Here is an 18,902-nt window from a genome sequence, read left to right as displayed (position 1 = left end):
GGACAAGTGAGCCTGAGGACAAAGCTGGCTATTTTCCAAGCTTGACTCCCGTCGCTGCCGGGCTCGTTTGAGGTCCTGTGCACACGGGTGTAAATTTGGCTTGCATCGTTGTGACAAAGCGTCATCTCTCTCTGTGGCTAGGGCTCCTGCACGGCAGCCAGGACTATCTCAGCATATTAGCGTTTGTCTGAGATAAATATTTGTGGTTGTTTCCATGGCACTTCAGAGCCAGAGCAAAGAGGAACGTGGTTATATGACTCATTTTTGATGCCTGAAAAGAGTCTCAAAGCAGAAGGATAGATATTTCTCAGGACAATGTAACACATCAACATCTTTAAATAACATCTCAGGCACATTTCCCTAAAGCATTAGCACTGAATAAAATCCTCTATAAATCATTGACTGAGTTTTATTAAAAAAAAACTTCCTATGAAATGTTTAGAAACTCTGAAACACTTTGTTTTCTAGTATCTAATTCATATCATACTCAGTCTTAAAGATGAAGTGCATTTAGTGGCTCCATTGACATGTTTCCCGTGTGAGCTGCGGTTGCGGATCCCATCCCACCCAGATCTCCCAGTGGGAACCTTCCCACTGTGGCTACTGTGGAGTCAGGACTGAAACAGAGCACACACCAGGGGAGACGTGTCCTTTTAAGTCCTGCACAGGGCCGAGGGAAAGGATCACGCCAGACGCCTTGTGTCACTGTTCCCAGTAGACTATGGCTTAGGAGCAAGCAGAGGTTAGAGGAGAGCCGAGGTCCTCTTCCCAGGGGGAAATGGCTGGGAGCCTGGGCAGCAGACAGAACACAAAACATGCACTTACCATTTCTTCACTTACACCACAAATACATCTGTGTGTTTCAGCTTCAGAAACAGGGAAACACATTCAGTGACATGATGTGAAGTTTGTGTTCATGATTACACTGCTGAGAACATGTACACATTTAAAATTTGCACTTTGAGGTTTTTTTCTTTACCCAGTCATGCATCGTTGGCTTAAAGAAACATAAGTACTATGAAACGCCGACATATCTGCTGTATGCAGTTAGGCCAGTGACATGACATCACTTCTGTCTTGACCAACTACCCCCATCATCCCCAATACGGGTCTGTACAGTGCCTGTTAGCAGGATGTGACCTTCCTCTTTAGATCCTTCCCGCCAGTTCAGATTGAGCCAGAATTTATACACACATCTGGCCCTCCTAACAATGATTAAATCAAAATTGACTTATATTCGGTTTTCTAAATTTTCGGGATCCACAAATCGATCACAAGTCAAGCTGAATCACAACTTACACATGCGCATTAATGAGGCTCACCTATGTATATAGATATATAGACAGAGGGCGAGATACGAAATAGGAGTCTCAAACAATCAGCTATCATTAATTAATGAATTAAGTAAGTAAGTAAGTAAACATATTTTTTATGTCTCACCAATTCCAGTTATGGCAGAATTGTAGTAAAAAAAAACTGTTTAAGTTGTTAAAAATGTATTTATTATTATTATTATTATTATTTATTATTTTCATTAGTAGTAATGGTAGTAGAAGTAGTAGTACAACTGCTACTACTATTATTACTGCTAATAATAATAATAATAATAATAGTAAATACTGTTGTATTTGTTGTTGTTTTATGCAAAAATGTGTTTAAAGTGTCTTTAAAATTTAACCTTTACTCTAACAAGGAGGGGAGGGGCCCTTTTGAGTGCACTCTGTGGCTACGCAACTGCAGAAAATAACACATAAGGAGGAGTAAAACTTTTTACTTTTTGTGGAAAGCACTACCTGATTGGCTGGGAATAAGGTCATATCACACTCTCTGTTCATCAGAAATGGACTTGGTGTGTATTTAAAACAATATGAATTTTAGATTTTTTTTTTTTTTTTTTTACTTTCACCATGGGACCTCTGAACCTGTGACCGCAGATGGATCCCTCTGCTGATGAAGCAGAGGGAGACTGACATGCACTGTTTATAGCTGACACTGCACTTTGCAAAACAGAGACAACACAAGTTAACTTATTAGGTAACATGGGTTTAATTAAGCCCTGAGTGGGCATACCTGCTCACGGATGTTTGTTTCTGCTAGTCATCTGTTAAGAAGTTTAGAAGTTTTCATTAGCAGTTCAGAATGCACCTTGCATATTTTGGTGTTTCCTGAAAGGGAAAATTACTGGGTGGACCTCCCCACCCATAGATGGGGTGTGAAAGCCCCTTGATGTCCAGCAGTTTTCCCTCAGCCACAATGAGTAGACCCAGGGCACAGCAGACTTCTGTCAGCGTGGCAGTTCACAGAACGCTTTAAATTCCTTAACCTAATATTTGCAAAGCATGTCAAAACCAAAGTCCTCACAGTGGAAATTGGTTGCAGATGAATAGAAATAGATAGATTTCCCTTCATTTAACAAAGCCACAAGCCACATGCACAAACATACCTTTAATTCATAACAGCTTTTGAAGATCTAAATGAAAACATTAACAAATCTCACCTCACTACAAGACCTTTGTTGATTCACATGCAGCAGTGGGGTTACCGTGAAGCAAAGGCTGGATTTTTGTGGAAAAACGGCTGATCACTGAGGTCCCATGGATAACCAGAGAAGAAGCAAAAATGAGGCTTGAAAAAAAGCAGCTTGTCAAACTCTTTGATTACGCTGGCCATCCACTACACTTTAACTCGATACGATACTGCCATATCATAAATATGGCAATGTAATGCAGAATACAAACCTGCAGAATCATAGTGTCCAAGTTTGCCATTATATACTGATCCCTGCCGCAATAGAGGATGGCGGGAGCTACTCAGATTGTGGTCCCATCTCAGGTTGTGGTCAATGCACAGCTTTAGATGATGGAGAGAAAAATTATATATCACCATGTTTTAACATAAAGAAGGTTCCAAATGCTACTGTGCATGCAGCATCCAATTTGTTTTGATTAATTAGTTCTTACTCTTGATTAGATTGTGCACTGTGTCAAGTCGAGTGTGCGGACAGCATACTAAATTGAGTGACACTGACTGATACATGGTATTGTTTAGTTTTTATGTGGGTAATAAAAATGTAGAAATACATTTGTTGACCTCAGAATAGATTTTCTTTGCTCATTGTGATACATGCATGCAGATGTAGGAATGAGTGTCAGGACCATATGTGTTGCCAAAATTATTTACTTATTTATCCCATGCACACAAATCAAACATTATGAATAAATTACAGAATTCTGAGTGTTATACCTTTTTGCTATATTTTATTTTTGGTATTTTTTTCTCTTTATGGCCATTCATGGGTTCTGTGTGTGTGGACGCCTTCATGTGTTTTGAAATTGAATCCTTTCAAGGCATGCAGGATTTTTTTTTCTTTCTTCCTTTGACTGCTCTTGTTGGGGGGTTTAACAATGTAACAGACATCTTCACCTCAAATTAATACTTTTTGAAAGTCTAATGAACTTTGGCCACGGGTGAGTGTGTGTCATTACTGTGAGTGTCTGCACCACATGTGTGCCTCTGCCTGTAATAACATGTACATAACCATGCAATAATAAGAAAATATGGTGTATGTTTCTCTGTGATTCTGGCATAACGCACTTTCCTATCTTACTATTTTGTAGTGCATGGGGAGCTTCTGGAGTGCTGCATTCTTGTTCTCTAAATTGTTGATAGGTGTCTTTTTATTGGTAGTGCAGAAAGTTGGTGTGTGGCAATTATTTTTCTGAAGGTCTGGGTTTTACTGCAGTTTTCCAAGATGATGTTTCAGCAAGGGGGGTGCCCAAGTGGTTAGTGTGCTTGGTTGCGGTGCAAAGGTTCCCAGTTCAAATCCCACCCCTGCCACATTTCTCCATGTAATGTGGAGTTGCATCAGGAAGGGCATCCGGTGTAAAACTTGTGCCAATTCAACATGCAGATCCACAGATCACAGAAACACAAGAGAGCAGCCGAAGGGTCTTACTTTTTTCTAGATGATGTTTAAGCTGTTTAAAGCTTACAGTCCTAGAACTAAATTGTTTTGTGGCACTGATTAAACACATACACTCCAGTCAAACATTTGAACACCCTTTTCTGTTCTGTACTGTCCAATAGAAAAAAAGACAAAAAAGTGTGTTTCTGTGTAGGCTTGTGCTGTCTTTTTTGTGTGGATTTTATGGCAGCAGACAGTTTTTGACTAAAGGCTTGAAGTAAAAGCCACAACCCACATGTTCTAACATGTTGCCCGTTTGTTCCCAAGCTCCCATGTGTGTGAACTCGCACATTCTCATCCGCATGCTCCCAAAAACTCAAATGACCCAGAGAGAAGAGGATCGACATGTAATAATACGGCTTATATCTCTTGTAATTTGTAATGGTTTAATTAGCATGCTTTGAGGTCGGGCTGGAGTCGGGGTGCCGAGCACCGTGCCCGAGCTCTTCATACACATTAATCTGGCTTGATCCCGCTCTGAGGGAGAGGCTCCATTGTCAGCGCTAAATGCTTTCAGTCCGAGGTGTTAGATCTGATCCCAGCAGGGAGGGTTTGGCAGGTTTGCGTGATTGTTGCCTGCTCACTGAGGCTCATCCTCCTGAACGGATTCCTGGGTGACACTATGTGTCTGCCTGCACAACGGAGATGGGTAAAGAGGAGAAAAGCAGGGAAGAGGGGGCGGCCGGGGCAGTGTTCCCCTCTGGCTCGGTCGAGTCTGAACCTGCAGCTCACAGGTGCGATCGGCTGTTGGGGCCTCACTGCATGTTCTGTCTTTCCATATTTCTGTCAGCTTCCACTTTATCTACTTTCCCTTCTCTGTTCATAGACTTAAATAACACCCCCCCTCCACACACACACAAATTATTGTTTTTCACTGTAATTCATGCTGCTCATCTGCAGTGTGTCCAGGAGAAACAAATTAAAAGGAGATTCTCATATCGCTCTGTCACAGCTGAGCTGTGGGCTTCATGAATCACAATAAATTCTATTAAGTGGCGCTGCCTCTGTTTTGCCCCCCCCCCGGTCTACCACCCGGAGGGCCTGCCCATGTCACTGCTAAACATCTGTGTTTATTTACACAATCACACACCTAACTAACTGATTCCTAAATGTCTTACCCCCTCCTGGAAAAAAAGAAGTTAATGCTCATTTGCAAAATGTCAGAGCCGTCGCAATTCTCCATGAAAGGACAGAAACAATGCTGGAGTAAATAGCACGGTGCTCTTTCTCTGGAATTTAATGAGACTGGCATCTGATGTTTCTGATTAAGTTGTGGATGGTGGAGGAGTGGATCGGGGAGGGGGAGTGCACATTTATTCATCCATGTAACCTGGCATGCTCTCATATTTCTCTCTCTTGTCTCTACTCTAATTACATCGATTACAGTAAAGACTGCGGGTCAAAATCGGCCTTGTCCAAATCACTTTCTTCTTTAAATTGCTCAGATCGCTGTACCTTCCTCAGCGTGGCGGAATCTGATGTAGTACTGCTGTCATTCGTTTCTGTGGCTTTTCGGTGCATGACACAGAGCAGACAGGCAGTTTTCTACATGCCATCACGTGAAGAAAAAGCCATGCTTCATCTGGGTTCCCACCAATGAAGTAAAGCACGTGGCTAACTATCAGTGTGGCACTAGCTGATGGCAAGCGCTTGTTTTGTGTCCCCCCCCGCATCCCTGTAAGAAGCTCACCTCTGCCCGTATGCATGCACACCAGTATATAAATTGCTGAATCAGTGTCAGTGATAGAGTAATGGCACGGGAGGCATCGTAAATTACAGCAAGCGGTCCCGGGGTGCAGACACTGGCTGTCGTGTCTGAGTGAGCGCTGCGCTCCTGAGCTAATGAATACCTTCATCTGGCCCCGGCAGTCAGCAGATTGCCCCATGGTGATGGATACTGTCAGCCTGCCGCCACACCACATTTCATTGCACAATAAACATGGTTGTCAAAAGCAAACAAAGTGAAATCAATTCATCCTACACAGCGAGTGCATGCTAAATGAAATTAACGTACTGTGAGGTTGGGTGGCAGCAGAGGTAGTGTATTATTTCTGAATTCATGGTGGCTTAAAGGTCTGACGCATTCCAGGAGACAGGAGCAAGCAGAGGAAGAGATGGCACTCAAAAGTTTGAGAACGGGCCACAGTACACACTTTAGTGTTAGTATAAGTATTACATTGTACACTTTTTTCACATGCAGCACAGTGACACAAGTGGTTAGTGTGCTTTCCTGCGTCCATTCTACATGTAAGGTGAAGTTCCCTCACAAAGGATGAGAAACTTATGCAAATTGCAATGCAGATCTCTACCAGATCCACTGTGGTGACTCAGAGCAACTACGGGCAGCCAAAAGAAAACAAAAGAAACAGATACACTTTATCAGCACAGGTGGTGGCCAAGTGGTTAATGCGCTTGGTTTCAGTTCAGAAGGCTCCTGGTTCAAATCCCACCACTGCCACATTTCTCCATGTAATGTGGAGTTGCATCAGGAAGGGCATCCAGCGTAAAACCTGGGCCAATTCAACATGCGGAACCACCTTGGATTTCCGCTGTCAACCCCGAGTGCAAACAAGGGAGCAGCCAAAGGGACTTACTATTCTAATTTTAAAAATTGGAATATGTGCTGGAATTGGAAAAAAACTGGAATTGTATATTGGAATGGAATGGAACTGTATGTTGATACAATAGTCTCTTTCTCTGCCTGTTACTTTAATTGCAAAGAAGCTACAGCTTACCACGCCTCCTGTCTCCTCATGTGTCTTCTACAGACCATGAAGACGTTTCTCACACAGTACAGCCCATTATAGAGGGCGTGTGAGCTGTGACATTTACTGGGTGGTTTAGTTTAATTTACTTCTGTGACATAAGTCACAGAAGTAAAACAAAGATACATTTTGGGCCAGAATTGTATTTATAGCAGGGCAGTTTCTGCACACACACACACACACACACACACACACACACACACACACACACACACACACACACACACACACACACACACACACACACACACACACACACACACACACACACACACACACACACAACAGCGGGACTTCAAAGATGTTTACAATAAAACTCAACAATTTTTTTAAGTATACGAAGAAATAATGAGAAATGATTTTGCACAGTAGGAAACCTTTAGGTAATTGTGGGTTTGCTGTCTGCACACAATAGGCATAAGTCAAATCAGCTTCCATCACTTCTCCATCTCTCTTACTCTGGAGGTGGTCTCTCAGAACAGTTTTTTTTAGGAAAAAACATTTTCCAACCCTGTTTGGATTTAATCTCTCTGCACAGCCCTCCATTACTCATTAAGAGTTTGATTTTGTTTATCAACTGAAATAATAATAGAAATCAAACCGCAGGTAACGTGTGCCAAGGCTGCTACTGGAATAGTCTAATGAGAAGGCTTCACATGTGGATGATGAAATATGCATGAGTCATCCCAAGCTTTCTTTTCCAGATTTGAGATCATTAAAGATGTATCGTAGCATATGGAAGGCTTTTTTTTGTCTTATTTTTCAAGCCTTGTTTATCAACATGTTTTTGTTTGTTTAAATATTCATACTGCTTTTATTTAATTCTTTCACATCTTACATATAAAAGGAAGCAAATGCGCATGCAAACAGAAATCATTATCAGTCTGATGTACAGTTTAATGCTGAGAGAGACTCTCTTATGCTGATTGAGAATGTCCTGATTGAGAAACAGTGCGCTGTAGAATCGGCATACTCTCTCATCACAACTACACGCCTGGTTTGTTTGTTTGTTGTGTGTGTGTGTGTGTGTGTGTGTGTGTGTGTGTGTGTGTGTGTGTGTGTGTGTGTGTGTGTGTGTGTGTGTGTGTGTGTGTGTGTGTGTGTGTGTGTGTGTGTGTGTGTGTGTAATAACAAAATATAGAGTAATGGCATGCCTGAATTGATTTGTGTTTGTATGAAAAAATACTTTGGATGAATGTTGTTTCAAGATTTTCCAGTTTCAGCTTTCCTCCTTTATTTTTCTTAAAAAAAAAAACTTTAAAAAACGGCTTCAAGGCTTGTTTTTGTTGTGTATGTTCGCATTCCTATATGTGTTATAGAAACTTTGAAAGACAGACTGAAGTGTGTATGTGTGTCTGAGTAAAGTGTTCACACTTACTGGCAAAATACATGCCATTAAAGAACAAGTCCTTCCTCTGTTGGTCATAAATAGATTTTATTATGAGTTCAACTAATGGCTCCACCTTAAAGCTACAGTGTGTAGGATTTAGAGGCGTTTATTAGCAGAAATTGGATAGAGCATTCATAATCATCTGTTCATTAGATTTGTTTTCATAAGTTTAGAATGAGCCCTTCATAGTGAGCCCTCTCATGAAGACCACCATGTTACACCCCCATGTTGATACAGTAGCCTAAACACACAGATTTACTCCCCCTTTCACATTTTGAAAGGCAGCCGGAAGATTGATGAAAATAGAAGAGTAATCAGCGATTGCTGCCTACCGGTTGCTAGAGCAGGATAATAAGTTTGAGAACCCTTGTTTTTGTGGTGGCTTCAGCCATCCTGTACGGTGTGGTCTGCTGGAGCAGCAGCATCACAGAGAGGGACAGAAAAAAACTGGATAAGATCATCAGGAAATCCTGCTCTGTCCTGGGCTGTCCTCTGGACTCTGTGCAGGAGGTGGGGGACAGGAGGGTCCTGGCTAAACTTAAATCTATGCTGGACCATGAGTGTCACCCCCTGCAGGACGTTCTGTCTGCTCTGGAGAGCAGTTTCAGTGACAGACTCATCCACCCTTACTGTGTGAGGGAGAGATTCCGCAGATCGTTTCTCCCGGCTGCTGTCAGACTGTACAATGAACAATGCTAGTACTGTGGTAACCATAGCAACCAGGACAATAATCATGTCAATTTATTAGTGCAATAATTTAACTTATGGTGCAAACTTAAGTCACTTTACCTACTATATTTTAACCTGTCCATATTGTAAATATCAGAGTAACTTATCGTACATTTCACCCTGAAGTCACTTTACGAGGTCTGTTAGAAAAGTATCAGACCTTTTTATTTTTTTCAAAACCCTGATGGATTTGAATCACGTGTACTTGCATGAGCCAACCTTGAACCTTCGTGCGCATGCGTGATGTTTTTCACGCCTGTCGGTTGCGTCATTCGCCTGTGGGCAGGCTTTGTGTGAGCACTGGTCCTCCCCCCTCGTCGGATTTTCATTGCGAGGAAAATGTCTGAATGATTGGAGCAGCGCTGAATCAAATTTTTCCAGAAACTGTGAGAGACAGCCAGGTGGAAACCATTCAGAAGATTCAGACAGCTTTCGGTGACGATCCTATGGGCATCACACAGATTAAGGAGTGTTACAACCGGTTTAAAGACGGCGCACAATGGCGGAGGGCGCGCTGCGCTCCAAGCGGCCATCGACAGGCTGAAACGACCAGATCATTTTTCAAAGTGTTCCAAATTCAAATCCATCAGGTTTTTGAAAAAAATAAAAAGGTCCTATACTTTTCTAACAGACCTCATATCTGATCACTTTTACATCCCGACAGTGTATATCATCCCGGCAGTGCAGCATTGAACTGAACAATGGTAGCTTTAGCGTTACCTGGCACTTTTTTAGTTCTTGTTTTTTTAAGAGATACTTGTCTGTTTTATTGCATGCCCTTCTATTCCTACTGTTCTGTGCTGCGATGTGACACTGAAATTTCCCCATTGAGGGATGAATAAAGGCTTTTCTTATCTTATCTTGTGAATTGGAAGATCATACATATTTCTTCTCACAAGAGAAACCAAAGGAGCAAGAATCCCCATTACCAAAGAAGTGAAAACATGAAGGGAAACAAAATCTGCAACTTCACAGCTAGATGCACTGTGTCATACACACTGTAGCTTTAAAAGGACAATAGGTCCTGTTAGGATACATTTTCTACTGCTGCATAATCTTCAGCCTTTAGGAAGGTGTGGAGCTCAGTACATATCTGAAACATTGTTCCCGATGGAACAGCAGATGAAGGAGAGACCAAACATGGCTTGTCATTTAATCAATGTCTTGCCTGGTTCTCTCTTCTTGTTCCTGCTCTGGCGTTTGCAGGGTCCAAAGAAGTCAATGGCTCTGCAGATAAACCACAACCATATTATTGTTGGCCAACAGGGGGTGCCAGCTCGACTGAGGCTCGGGTCTTCAGGGAATCCAGAGGGAGGAACAGCAACGAACCGCACATTAAAAGGCCCATGAATGCTTTCATGGTGTGGGCCAAGGATGAGCGGCGAAAGATCCTCCAGGCCTTCCCTGACATGCACAATTCCAATATAAGCAAGATCTTGGGTAAGAACATTGACATTACATAGCATTTAATGATGTTTTGACATTTTCTTCAGGCTTACAATGTCTTTCAGTTTTGTGTGTTTTGAAATAGTGCTTGCTGTCTGACAGCTGACCTTTGGTCAAATAAAACGTGCAGTATTTTGAGGGCTGGTGCACTAACACTACTGGTGGAACCTCACAGGCCACTGTGGATCAGTAAACGTCATGCAGATGGATTTACAACCTTTTGTTGCCATAAGTGGTTGTCATGGAAAATGACAGATACTAAACGGGTCTTGTCCCCTCAACTCTAGAGTCCATAGATCAGAGCTATTAAACTGCTGTCATCCAGCAATGTTTCTTATACTTTGAGACAAATTTCAAGTGAAGCAGAACACGTCTGGGGCATTCCGTACAAAATTCTGCCTGAAAAATGGGTGGGCGGATACGCAAGCTCGCTGCCAATATTACATTCATCGGAACGCCCACCTCTCCCTATATTTCAATAATATGTCTGATTTAATCACAAATAAGTCACCCATTCCAGCTTCATTTTTTAAAATTCAGTGTTGTGGAAATACAGTAGAACGCTGTTAGTTTAATTGTGGAAATGAGTCTCATTAAAAATGATTCTAACATCATCTACCACTATGAATGGTAAAATGGTAAATGGACTGCATTTCTATAGCGTTTTTCCATCTACAGCAGACGCTCAAACTGCTTTACAAATAATGTCTCACATTCACCCTGATGTCAGGGTGCTGCCATACAAGGCGCTCACTACACACCAGGAGGAATAGGTGATTAAAGACTTTGCCCAAGGGCCCTTAGTGATTTTCCAGTCATGCTGGGATTTGAACCGAAGATCTTCTGGTCTCAAGCCCATATGACATTTTTCTTCCATCAATATGAATGCAGAAATTCTGCAATTATTTTGGGAACACCTATACAACTGTTCATTTAAGCAAATATTTCATGCAAACATCAGATGCCAGTCTCAGATGGTCCAAAAGAGAAGAAAACATCTTGGGCTTGATTTACTATATGTTTGCATCTGTTAAAACGTGTAGAAACTCCATAACGCCTGGAAATTAATGTGCATGCTGGTCTCGGTAACGGTGCACACTGAGGACTGCATTTTTTAAATTAGTGTTAATTTTATCAGACGAGACAAGACGAAATATATTCTTCAGCAACCATTTATTCATAACGAAAAGGAGACGATGATGACACTACGTCAGTGTTCTAAAATGCTAAGATAAAATTAACATATATTATTGTTGGCAAAAAAAAGATGAGAATAACATGTTTTGCATGAAATAAAAACTGAAATAAAATCTCTCTCCATTTTCCTCTTCCCACACATTCAAAATGATAAAACATGGATTTTTAAAATAATATTTATTTTTTGTTGTTGTTTCTGTCTTCCATTTACTGAAAAAAGAATTTACATTTACACTCTGTCTTGTGGTGTTAAAGTGTCTGATCAGCTCTCTGAGGCTCAGATTAAAGTTACTGTATGTTAGTTTACATTTACACTCTGTCTAAAGTGTCTGATCAGCTCTCTGAGGCTCCCACATAAATTGTGATCGCGATTTGGTGAGCATGTGATTGCCAGCCAAGGAAAGGGTCCACTAGTCCTCACTTGGATCGACAGCCCGAGATCATTTTCAAGTTTCTCTAGTCCTCAGGTACAGATGGCCGGCCAGAGAATAATGTCCAGGTCCACTTCATCTCAGGCCCGCACGTGCAATAATGTCCGATCACAGCTCTGTCTTCAACTCAAATTCTGTCACGATGGTGGTACATTAAATAGAGAGTCCATTATCTCCTGAAAATAGCGTCTTCTAAGTTTTTCCAATATGAGACATACATGTCTGTGGTAGAGACAGTCCATGTCCAAGATCACAGCCGCAGTAAACCAGCATCCTGCATCACAAACAGCACCGTCACGACACCTTAGATTCCAAAATCCGGCAGACTCTGAAAAAGTTGAGTTTCGGGTGAAGTGTGTCGTCTCCTCTGTAAATCTGAGGCATCACTTTCAAATAAAAGCTCAGAAGCGTCGCCATCGCACATAACCATATTTGTTTTGCTCTGTCTTTCAGCCATCAGATGTTTCTGTTTTGCTGACAAATACATCACACGTCAGGAAATGCTGAGAATTGCAGAATGAGACGTTTTCTAGAAATGCACTTATTAACTCGCTCAGGGAGATCAATAAAAAACATCAGAGACCTATAATTATGAGCGCATATGAGGAAAGAAACTTACAATCATGAATACTTTGATGTTGTGTTGCTAACTGGGATGTTAAAAAACCGTGCAACATGTCCTTTAAAATATTGGGGAAAACACCACAAGCCTTCAATAATTCAGCATGTGTATTTTGTCAGGTAATGATACCATTTGGTATTTCAGATGTGTGAAACACCATATTGACTGAAATAGTAATTGGAAATAGTTTGTGGGTTTTTTTTAATCAAAAATAATTATCAGGGTGTTAATCAATCTCACCATATCACAGTTTAACGTATACAAATCCGGAATTCTCATCCCAGTACTGATTGGGACTATGGTGATCTTTCTTTTATTAGAAGTGGTCATTCCAGCATGTTTTTTTGGCTGATTGGCTGGAAACCTTATGTGAAATTAATGGAAACATAAAAAAAATGTGCCAGCTTACACTGGAAAAGAAAATCAGGAAAAAAAAAAAAAATCATGATCAGTAGCAAAATGGAGTAGATTATATTGTTTCCCAATTTTTCATTTTTTTCTCTCTTGTCAAACACTAAAGAATCTTCATGTGGATGTGTGCAGGTTCACGGTGGAAGTCCATGTCGAACCAGGACAAGCAGCCCTACTATGAGGAGCAGGCCCGTCTCAGTAAGCTTCACCTAGAGAAGTACCCAAACTACAAGTACAAGCCGCGGCCTAAAAGGACCTGCATTATCGACGGGAAAAAACTCCGTATTGGAGAGTACAAGCAGATGATGCGCTCCCGGAGACAAGAAATGAGGCAGTTCTTCACTGTTGGGTAGGAATGCACACAAACAAAGCAACATAACAAAAATGAAACACTCTAACATGCAGGCAGCATCACAACCGCACATTATTTTCCATGTAGCTTCTTATTATTGTCATAGAAAAATTTTTGTCAGAATCCGCTAAAGAACTATTAGTGAATTTTGTTCAGGAGAAGGCCCAAACGCATGTTCAATTCATTTATTCATGCACCCTGAGTGGGACATCTTCTTCATGGTGTTAACACAATAACTTAAAATCAATACCTTTTATCATCTTATCATCTTATCATTCTCCAAATTAATCAGGCATTTAATGAGGATAAACAGATTAAAATTGTATTAACTTTGAAGCACCAGATCGGTACAAAAAGACAGTTTGTTTTGCTGTTAATATACAGTTGGCCATTTCTAGATTTGTTGCAAGGAAAAATCATGTCTTCCAAAGTCTAGATCTGGTGGTCACCAACTTAGCCACTGCTTGTTTCACCAGTTTGAATTGATTAATATTAAACAATAGCAGCATACAGGGCAGCATGGCGGCCATGCTTACTTCTTTGCACAACCTACACTGTTCACATTGTGTACTGTTTATATCTGTGCTACCTCCTCACTACTGCACTACTACATTTACTCCTCCGTTATATTCTCTGAGACTGGATGCTGCACTTGCACACAAATTTTATTTTTATTTTTAGTTAGTAGCTTTTATTGATTAGTCCATTTTTCTTTTATTTACTTAACCCTATTTTGTGTGTCTGGTGCAATGTGTGTGTCATGTCTAATGTGTAAGCTGCTGGATGCCTTGAATTTCCCTCTGGGATCAATAAAGTATCTATCTATCTATCTACACTCAACAAAAATATAAACGCAACACTTTTGGTTTTGCTCCCATTTTGTATGAGATGAACTCAAAGATCTAAAACTTTTTCCACATACACAATATCACCATTTCCCTCAAATATTGTTCACAAACCAGTCTAAATCTGTGATAGTGAGCACTTCTCCTTTGCTGAGATAATCCATCCCACCTCACAGGTGTGCCATACCAAGATGCTGATTAGACACCATGATTAGTGCACAGGTGTGCCTTAGACTGCCCACAATAAAAGGCCACTCTGAAACGTGCAGTTTTGTTTTATTGGGGGGGGATACCCCCCCAAGGAGAAGTGCTCACTATCACAAATTTAGACTGGTTTGTGAACAATATTTGAGGGAAATGGTGATATTGTGTATGTGGAAAAAGTTTTAGATCTTTGAGTTCATCTCATACAAAATGGGAGCAAAACCAAAAGTGTTGCGTTTATATTTTTGTTGAGTGTATCTATCTATCTATCTATCTATGTGCTCAATGTGCTTGCTTCCAGAACAGACAGTTCCTGGGTCAGGACCACGCATGCCCACTGTCGATATAATGTGGACTTGTGTCAGAAAGGGCATCCAGTGTTGAACTTGGGATAAATCAACATTCAGAGCCAAATAGGGAAAAGCTCAACGGGTTTCCTTTAAACAAAAGCAGTGTGCAAGCAGATCATCAATTTCAGACATTATTTTTGGATAAAGGGCTTAGATTGAAACTTAACACTTTAATTTAGTGCATGCAGTGCTCCAGGTGCTCCCACGTCAGTCATAAGCTTCAGAAGCTGGACTATCAATCATTCAGTGCAACAGAAGAGAAGAGCAGCACTAACCGCAAATTGGTTTTATGTCGCCAATAAACTGGCTACTGCTTCTCAACAGCTCTAAACGGGAGATGTCAGGACAACCTCTCTTGTCTCAAAATCATTTTAACAGAGCTGCTGGCTTAGAGCTGCGGCAAACCCATAATCCAGGTCTCAGTACTTCAACAAAGCACCATCTTTGGCTGGTCCTTGACAGCACTGCAGTCAGAGTTTTCCATTTATTCCTTCATCAATTTTATGGATACACATGCATCAAAATGTGAGGCATTAAAGTGGTTAATCTTCATGACTTCATGGGATACACCCAAGCCAACATAAGAAAGATACTAAAATTTGGAGAAAATACACCAGATGTGGTGTGGTACTTCAAATCAAGATCATTCCTGCAGCACTGAGACAATTATTAAAATGTGTCTATGCAATTTGCCATATTACACATATTATAACTTACACGTGTAAGAGAAATGGCACATTTATGCAGGATGTCATGTTGGGACTGATTGCATTTGGCTAATATAAGGAAGGAGGCATCAATCCTCAAGTGACCGAGTGGGGTCATTTATAACCCTGGGCATATATTTTTGTGCACCATTTCTTTCATTTTAATCGAAAAAAGTTTCTTGCCATGAATGTGTCAATCTATTTGTCCTGCATTTGTTCACAGAATTTTGCAAGGATCAGCCAATCCGTGTGGCAAGTATAATCCAAACTTGTGCGGGGGTCACTTATGAATCTGGGAAGATCTGAGATTTTCAACATTCTAGCTTCAGATGGTATTGTAATTTGTTAATATAATAATAATAATAATAATTATATTTTACTGTTTTGCAAGGAAGCATGGCCAACAGACCGAGAATAGCAAGATTTACAGCTGCACAAGCATCGAGACTGATTCTTGATGGCCAGAGTGAGGATGAAAAGGATGATGGACAAATACATTAGAGAGTGAAATAAATATGAAGGCCCTTAAAACTATCATTTACATAGAAGTATTCCAGTATAAAGTCAGTGGGGTTATAAATATCCCCACTCGGTCATATTAGTTGCTAAAATAGCTTGGTTCTTGAGGGTTAAGTGGAAACAATGATTCAAAGCCGATTTTCAGCTGTGGAGCTAGAGAATCTCCTCCTTTCACACTATCCTCATCCATATTGTTGGGCCATAGGCTTCCACTCACGGAGTATCCAGAAAGTATTCACAGCCCTTCACTTTTTCCACATTTTGTTATGTTACAGCTGTTATGTTTATTATTTTATTCAAAAATGGATGAACCTATTTTTTTCTTAACATTCTACATACATTACCCCATAATGACAGTGTGAAAAAAGTTTTTTTTTTTTTTAGATTTTTTTTTTTCAAATTTATTAAAAATAAAAAACTAAGAAATCACATTTACATAAGTATTCACAGCCTTTGCCATGAAGCCCAAAATTTAGCTCAGGTACATCCTGTTTCCACCGACTTTCCTTGAGATGTTTCTACAGCTTAATTGGAGTCCACCTGGAGTAAATTGAGTTGATTGGACATGATATAAGGTCCCACAGCTGACAGCGCATGTCAGAGCACAAACCAAGCATGAAGCCAAAGGAATTGTCTGTAGACCTCTGAGACAGGATTGTCTTGAGGCACAAATCTGGGGAAGGGTACAGAAACACTTCTGCTGCTTTGAAGGTCCCAATAAGCACAGTGGCCTCCATCATCTGTAAATGGATCGACCAGGACTCTTCCTAGAGCTGGCTGCACGTCTAAACTGAGTGATTACTGGTCACTCTTTCAGAGCTCCAGCATTCCTCTATGGAGAGAGGAGAACCTTCCAGAAGGACAAACATCTCTGAAGCAATCCACCAATCAGCCCTGCATGATAGAGTGGCCAGAGGTACGCCACTCCTTAGTAAAAGGCACATGGCAGCCCACCTGGAGTTTGCCAAACCAGCTCTCAGACCATGAGAAACAAAATTCTCTGGTCTGATGAGACAAAGATTGAACTCTTTAGTGTGAATGCCAGGTGTCATGTTTGGAGGAAACCAGGCACCATCCCTGAAGCATGGTGGTGGCAGCATCATGCTGTGGGGATGTTTTTCAGCAGCAGGAACTGAGAGACTAGTCAGGATTGAGGGAAAGATGAATGCAGCAACATCCTGGATGAAAACCTGCTCCAGAGCGCTCTTGACCTCAGACCGGGGTGACAGCTCATCTATCAGCAGGACAGTGACCTTAAGCACACAGTCAAGATATCAGTGGCTTCAGGACAACTCTGTGAATGTCCCTGAGTGGCTCAGCCAGAGGTCAGATCTGAATCCAATTGAACATCTCTGGAGAGATCTGAAAATGGCTGTGCACCGACACTCCCCATCCAACCTGATGGAGCTTGAGAGGTGCTGCAAAGAGGAATGGGCAAAACTGCACAAAGATAGGTGCACCAAGCTTATGGTATCATATTCAAGAAGACGTATGTACAAACCAAGTTCATAGTTCATAGAGTTCTTAGTTTTTTATTTTTAATAAATTTGCAAAATATTCAACAAACCTTGTTCATGTTGTCATTATGAGGGAAAAAAAATGAATTTGCTCCATTTTGGAATAAGGCTGTAACATAACAAAATGTGGAAAAAGTTAAGTGGTGTGAATACTTTCCAGATGAACCATATACATCTTTAGTCACACTGAAATCCAGAGCAGAACAGTGGGACATGAAAAGATTTTATTATTATTATTATTATTTTTTAATCAACAGACATTCAAACAGTCGTCTGTACCATGACATCACTCTGCCTCTACAGTACACTCATACTGTATGTTGTGGGAGGGTTTCACTGATTGCATATATTAAATGTGATTCATCCTTCACAGCTGTCATTGAAGTCTTGTGGCTTCCCTCACGAGTGGTCTTCTTGCACAGTCACTTTGTTTTTGAGAACTGCCTATTGCAGAAATATTTACCACACAGTACCATCTCCCCATCCATTTTCTAAACCTGTGTATTCTGGATAAGGATCATGGGAGTGGGGAGGCAGGTGATGGAGGCTTTCCCAGCACTCATCGGGTGCAAGGTGGGGTACACCTTGGACAGGCTGTCACTCAATACAGGAACATACTATTTGTATTTCTTAATGAGTGATGTAAATAGGCTTGGAAATGTTCATGTATCCATCCGCTGACTTGTCTAAAGAAAACTTTAAAATTTTACTTCAATGTGGCTTTCATATTTTCTTGCTTTCTTTCTTTCATGCAGCCAGCCTCCACAGATTCCTATCACCACCAGCGCCAGTATGGTCTATCCTGGCACCATCACAATGGCGACCACGACACCCTCACCTCAGATGACGTCGGAGTGCTCAAGTGCCTCGGCGAGTCCTGAGCCATCGATTCCTGTCATCCAGAGCACCTTCAACATGAAGCTGGAGCCCAGCACCATGGCCAACAACAGTGAGCCGGTCAATGGCGAGGACGAGATGGACATGTACGAAGATTTTGAGGATGATCCCAAATCAGACTATAGTAGTGAGAATGAAACACAAGAGCCAGTCAGCGCCAACTGAAGCCTGTGTGAACGAGGCAAAAAATACTGTAGACACAACATTTATACAGGAGGACACTCAGAGGGCTGGTCTGATCTGAGGGAGGGAAAGAAAATAAGAAATCTTGACCACAAACCTATAAAAAGGTATGAAAATGGGACAGAAATAATATAATATCATTCAGGAGCCAGCATGCTGACGGGGCTTCATCTGAATCAAAACAAACTATTTGGTCTTAAGTGTTTCTTTGAGTGTGTGAAGCAGTTTGGATGTGGTAATTTTATTATTATTATTTCTAATATTATCTCACTCTTTGTTTGCATTGTGATCATGGACATTTTACAACTACATTATTGCCAACAGAACAAAAGATGTAACTTGAAATTGAACATATGATATGGATCTATAATTC

General features: G+C 41.0%; 1 protein-coding gene across 5 annotated transcripts in view; it reads left to right on the top strand.

Moving 5' to 3' along the window:
* The window catches only part of sox6 (SRY-box transcription factor 6), a 419,745-nt gene that overhangs the window by 397,826 nt on the left and 3,017 nt on the right, over positions 1 to 18,902 (top strand). For 3 of the 5 annotated variants that reach the window (XM_034191205.1, XM_034191199.1, XM_034191191.1), the window contains 3 exons: positions 10,055 to 10,288; positions 13,088 to 13,304; positions 18,205 to 18,902. The exon at positions 18,205 to 18,902 is cut by the window's right edge and continues 3,017 nt beyond it. In XM_034191205.1, the coding sequence (XP_034047096.1) occupies positions 10,055 to 10,288; positions 13,088 to 13,304; positions 18,205 to 18,511 (758 nt within the window). In that variant the 3' untranslated portion in view covers positions 18,512 to 18,902. The remainder of the gene's footprint in view (positions 1 to 10,054; positions 10,289 to 13,087; positions 13,305 to 18,204) is intronic. The other 2 variants (XM_034191207.1, XM_034191206.1) reach the window with 1 other exon arrangement.

This window comes from Thalassophryne amazonica, chromosome 2 (genome assembly GCF_902500255.1).
Source record: "Thalassophryne amazonica chromosome 2, fThaAma1.1, whole genome shotgun sequence".
In the NCBI taxonomy this organism is placed as follows: Eukaryota; Metazoa; Chordata; class Actinopteri; order Batrachoidiformes; family Batrachoididae; genus Thalassophryne; species Thalassophryne amazonica.
The sequence above is the reverse complement of the archived record's forward strand: the minus strand, read 5'-3'. Positions and strand labels throughout refer to the sequence as shown.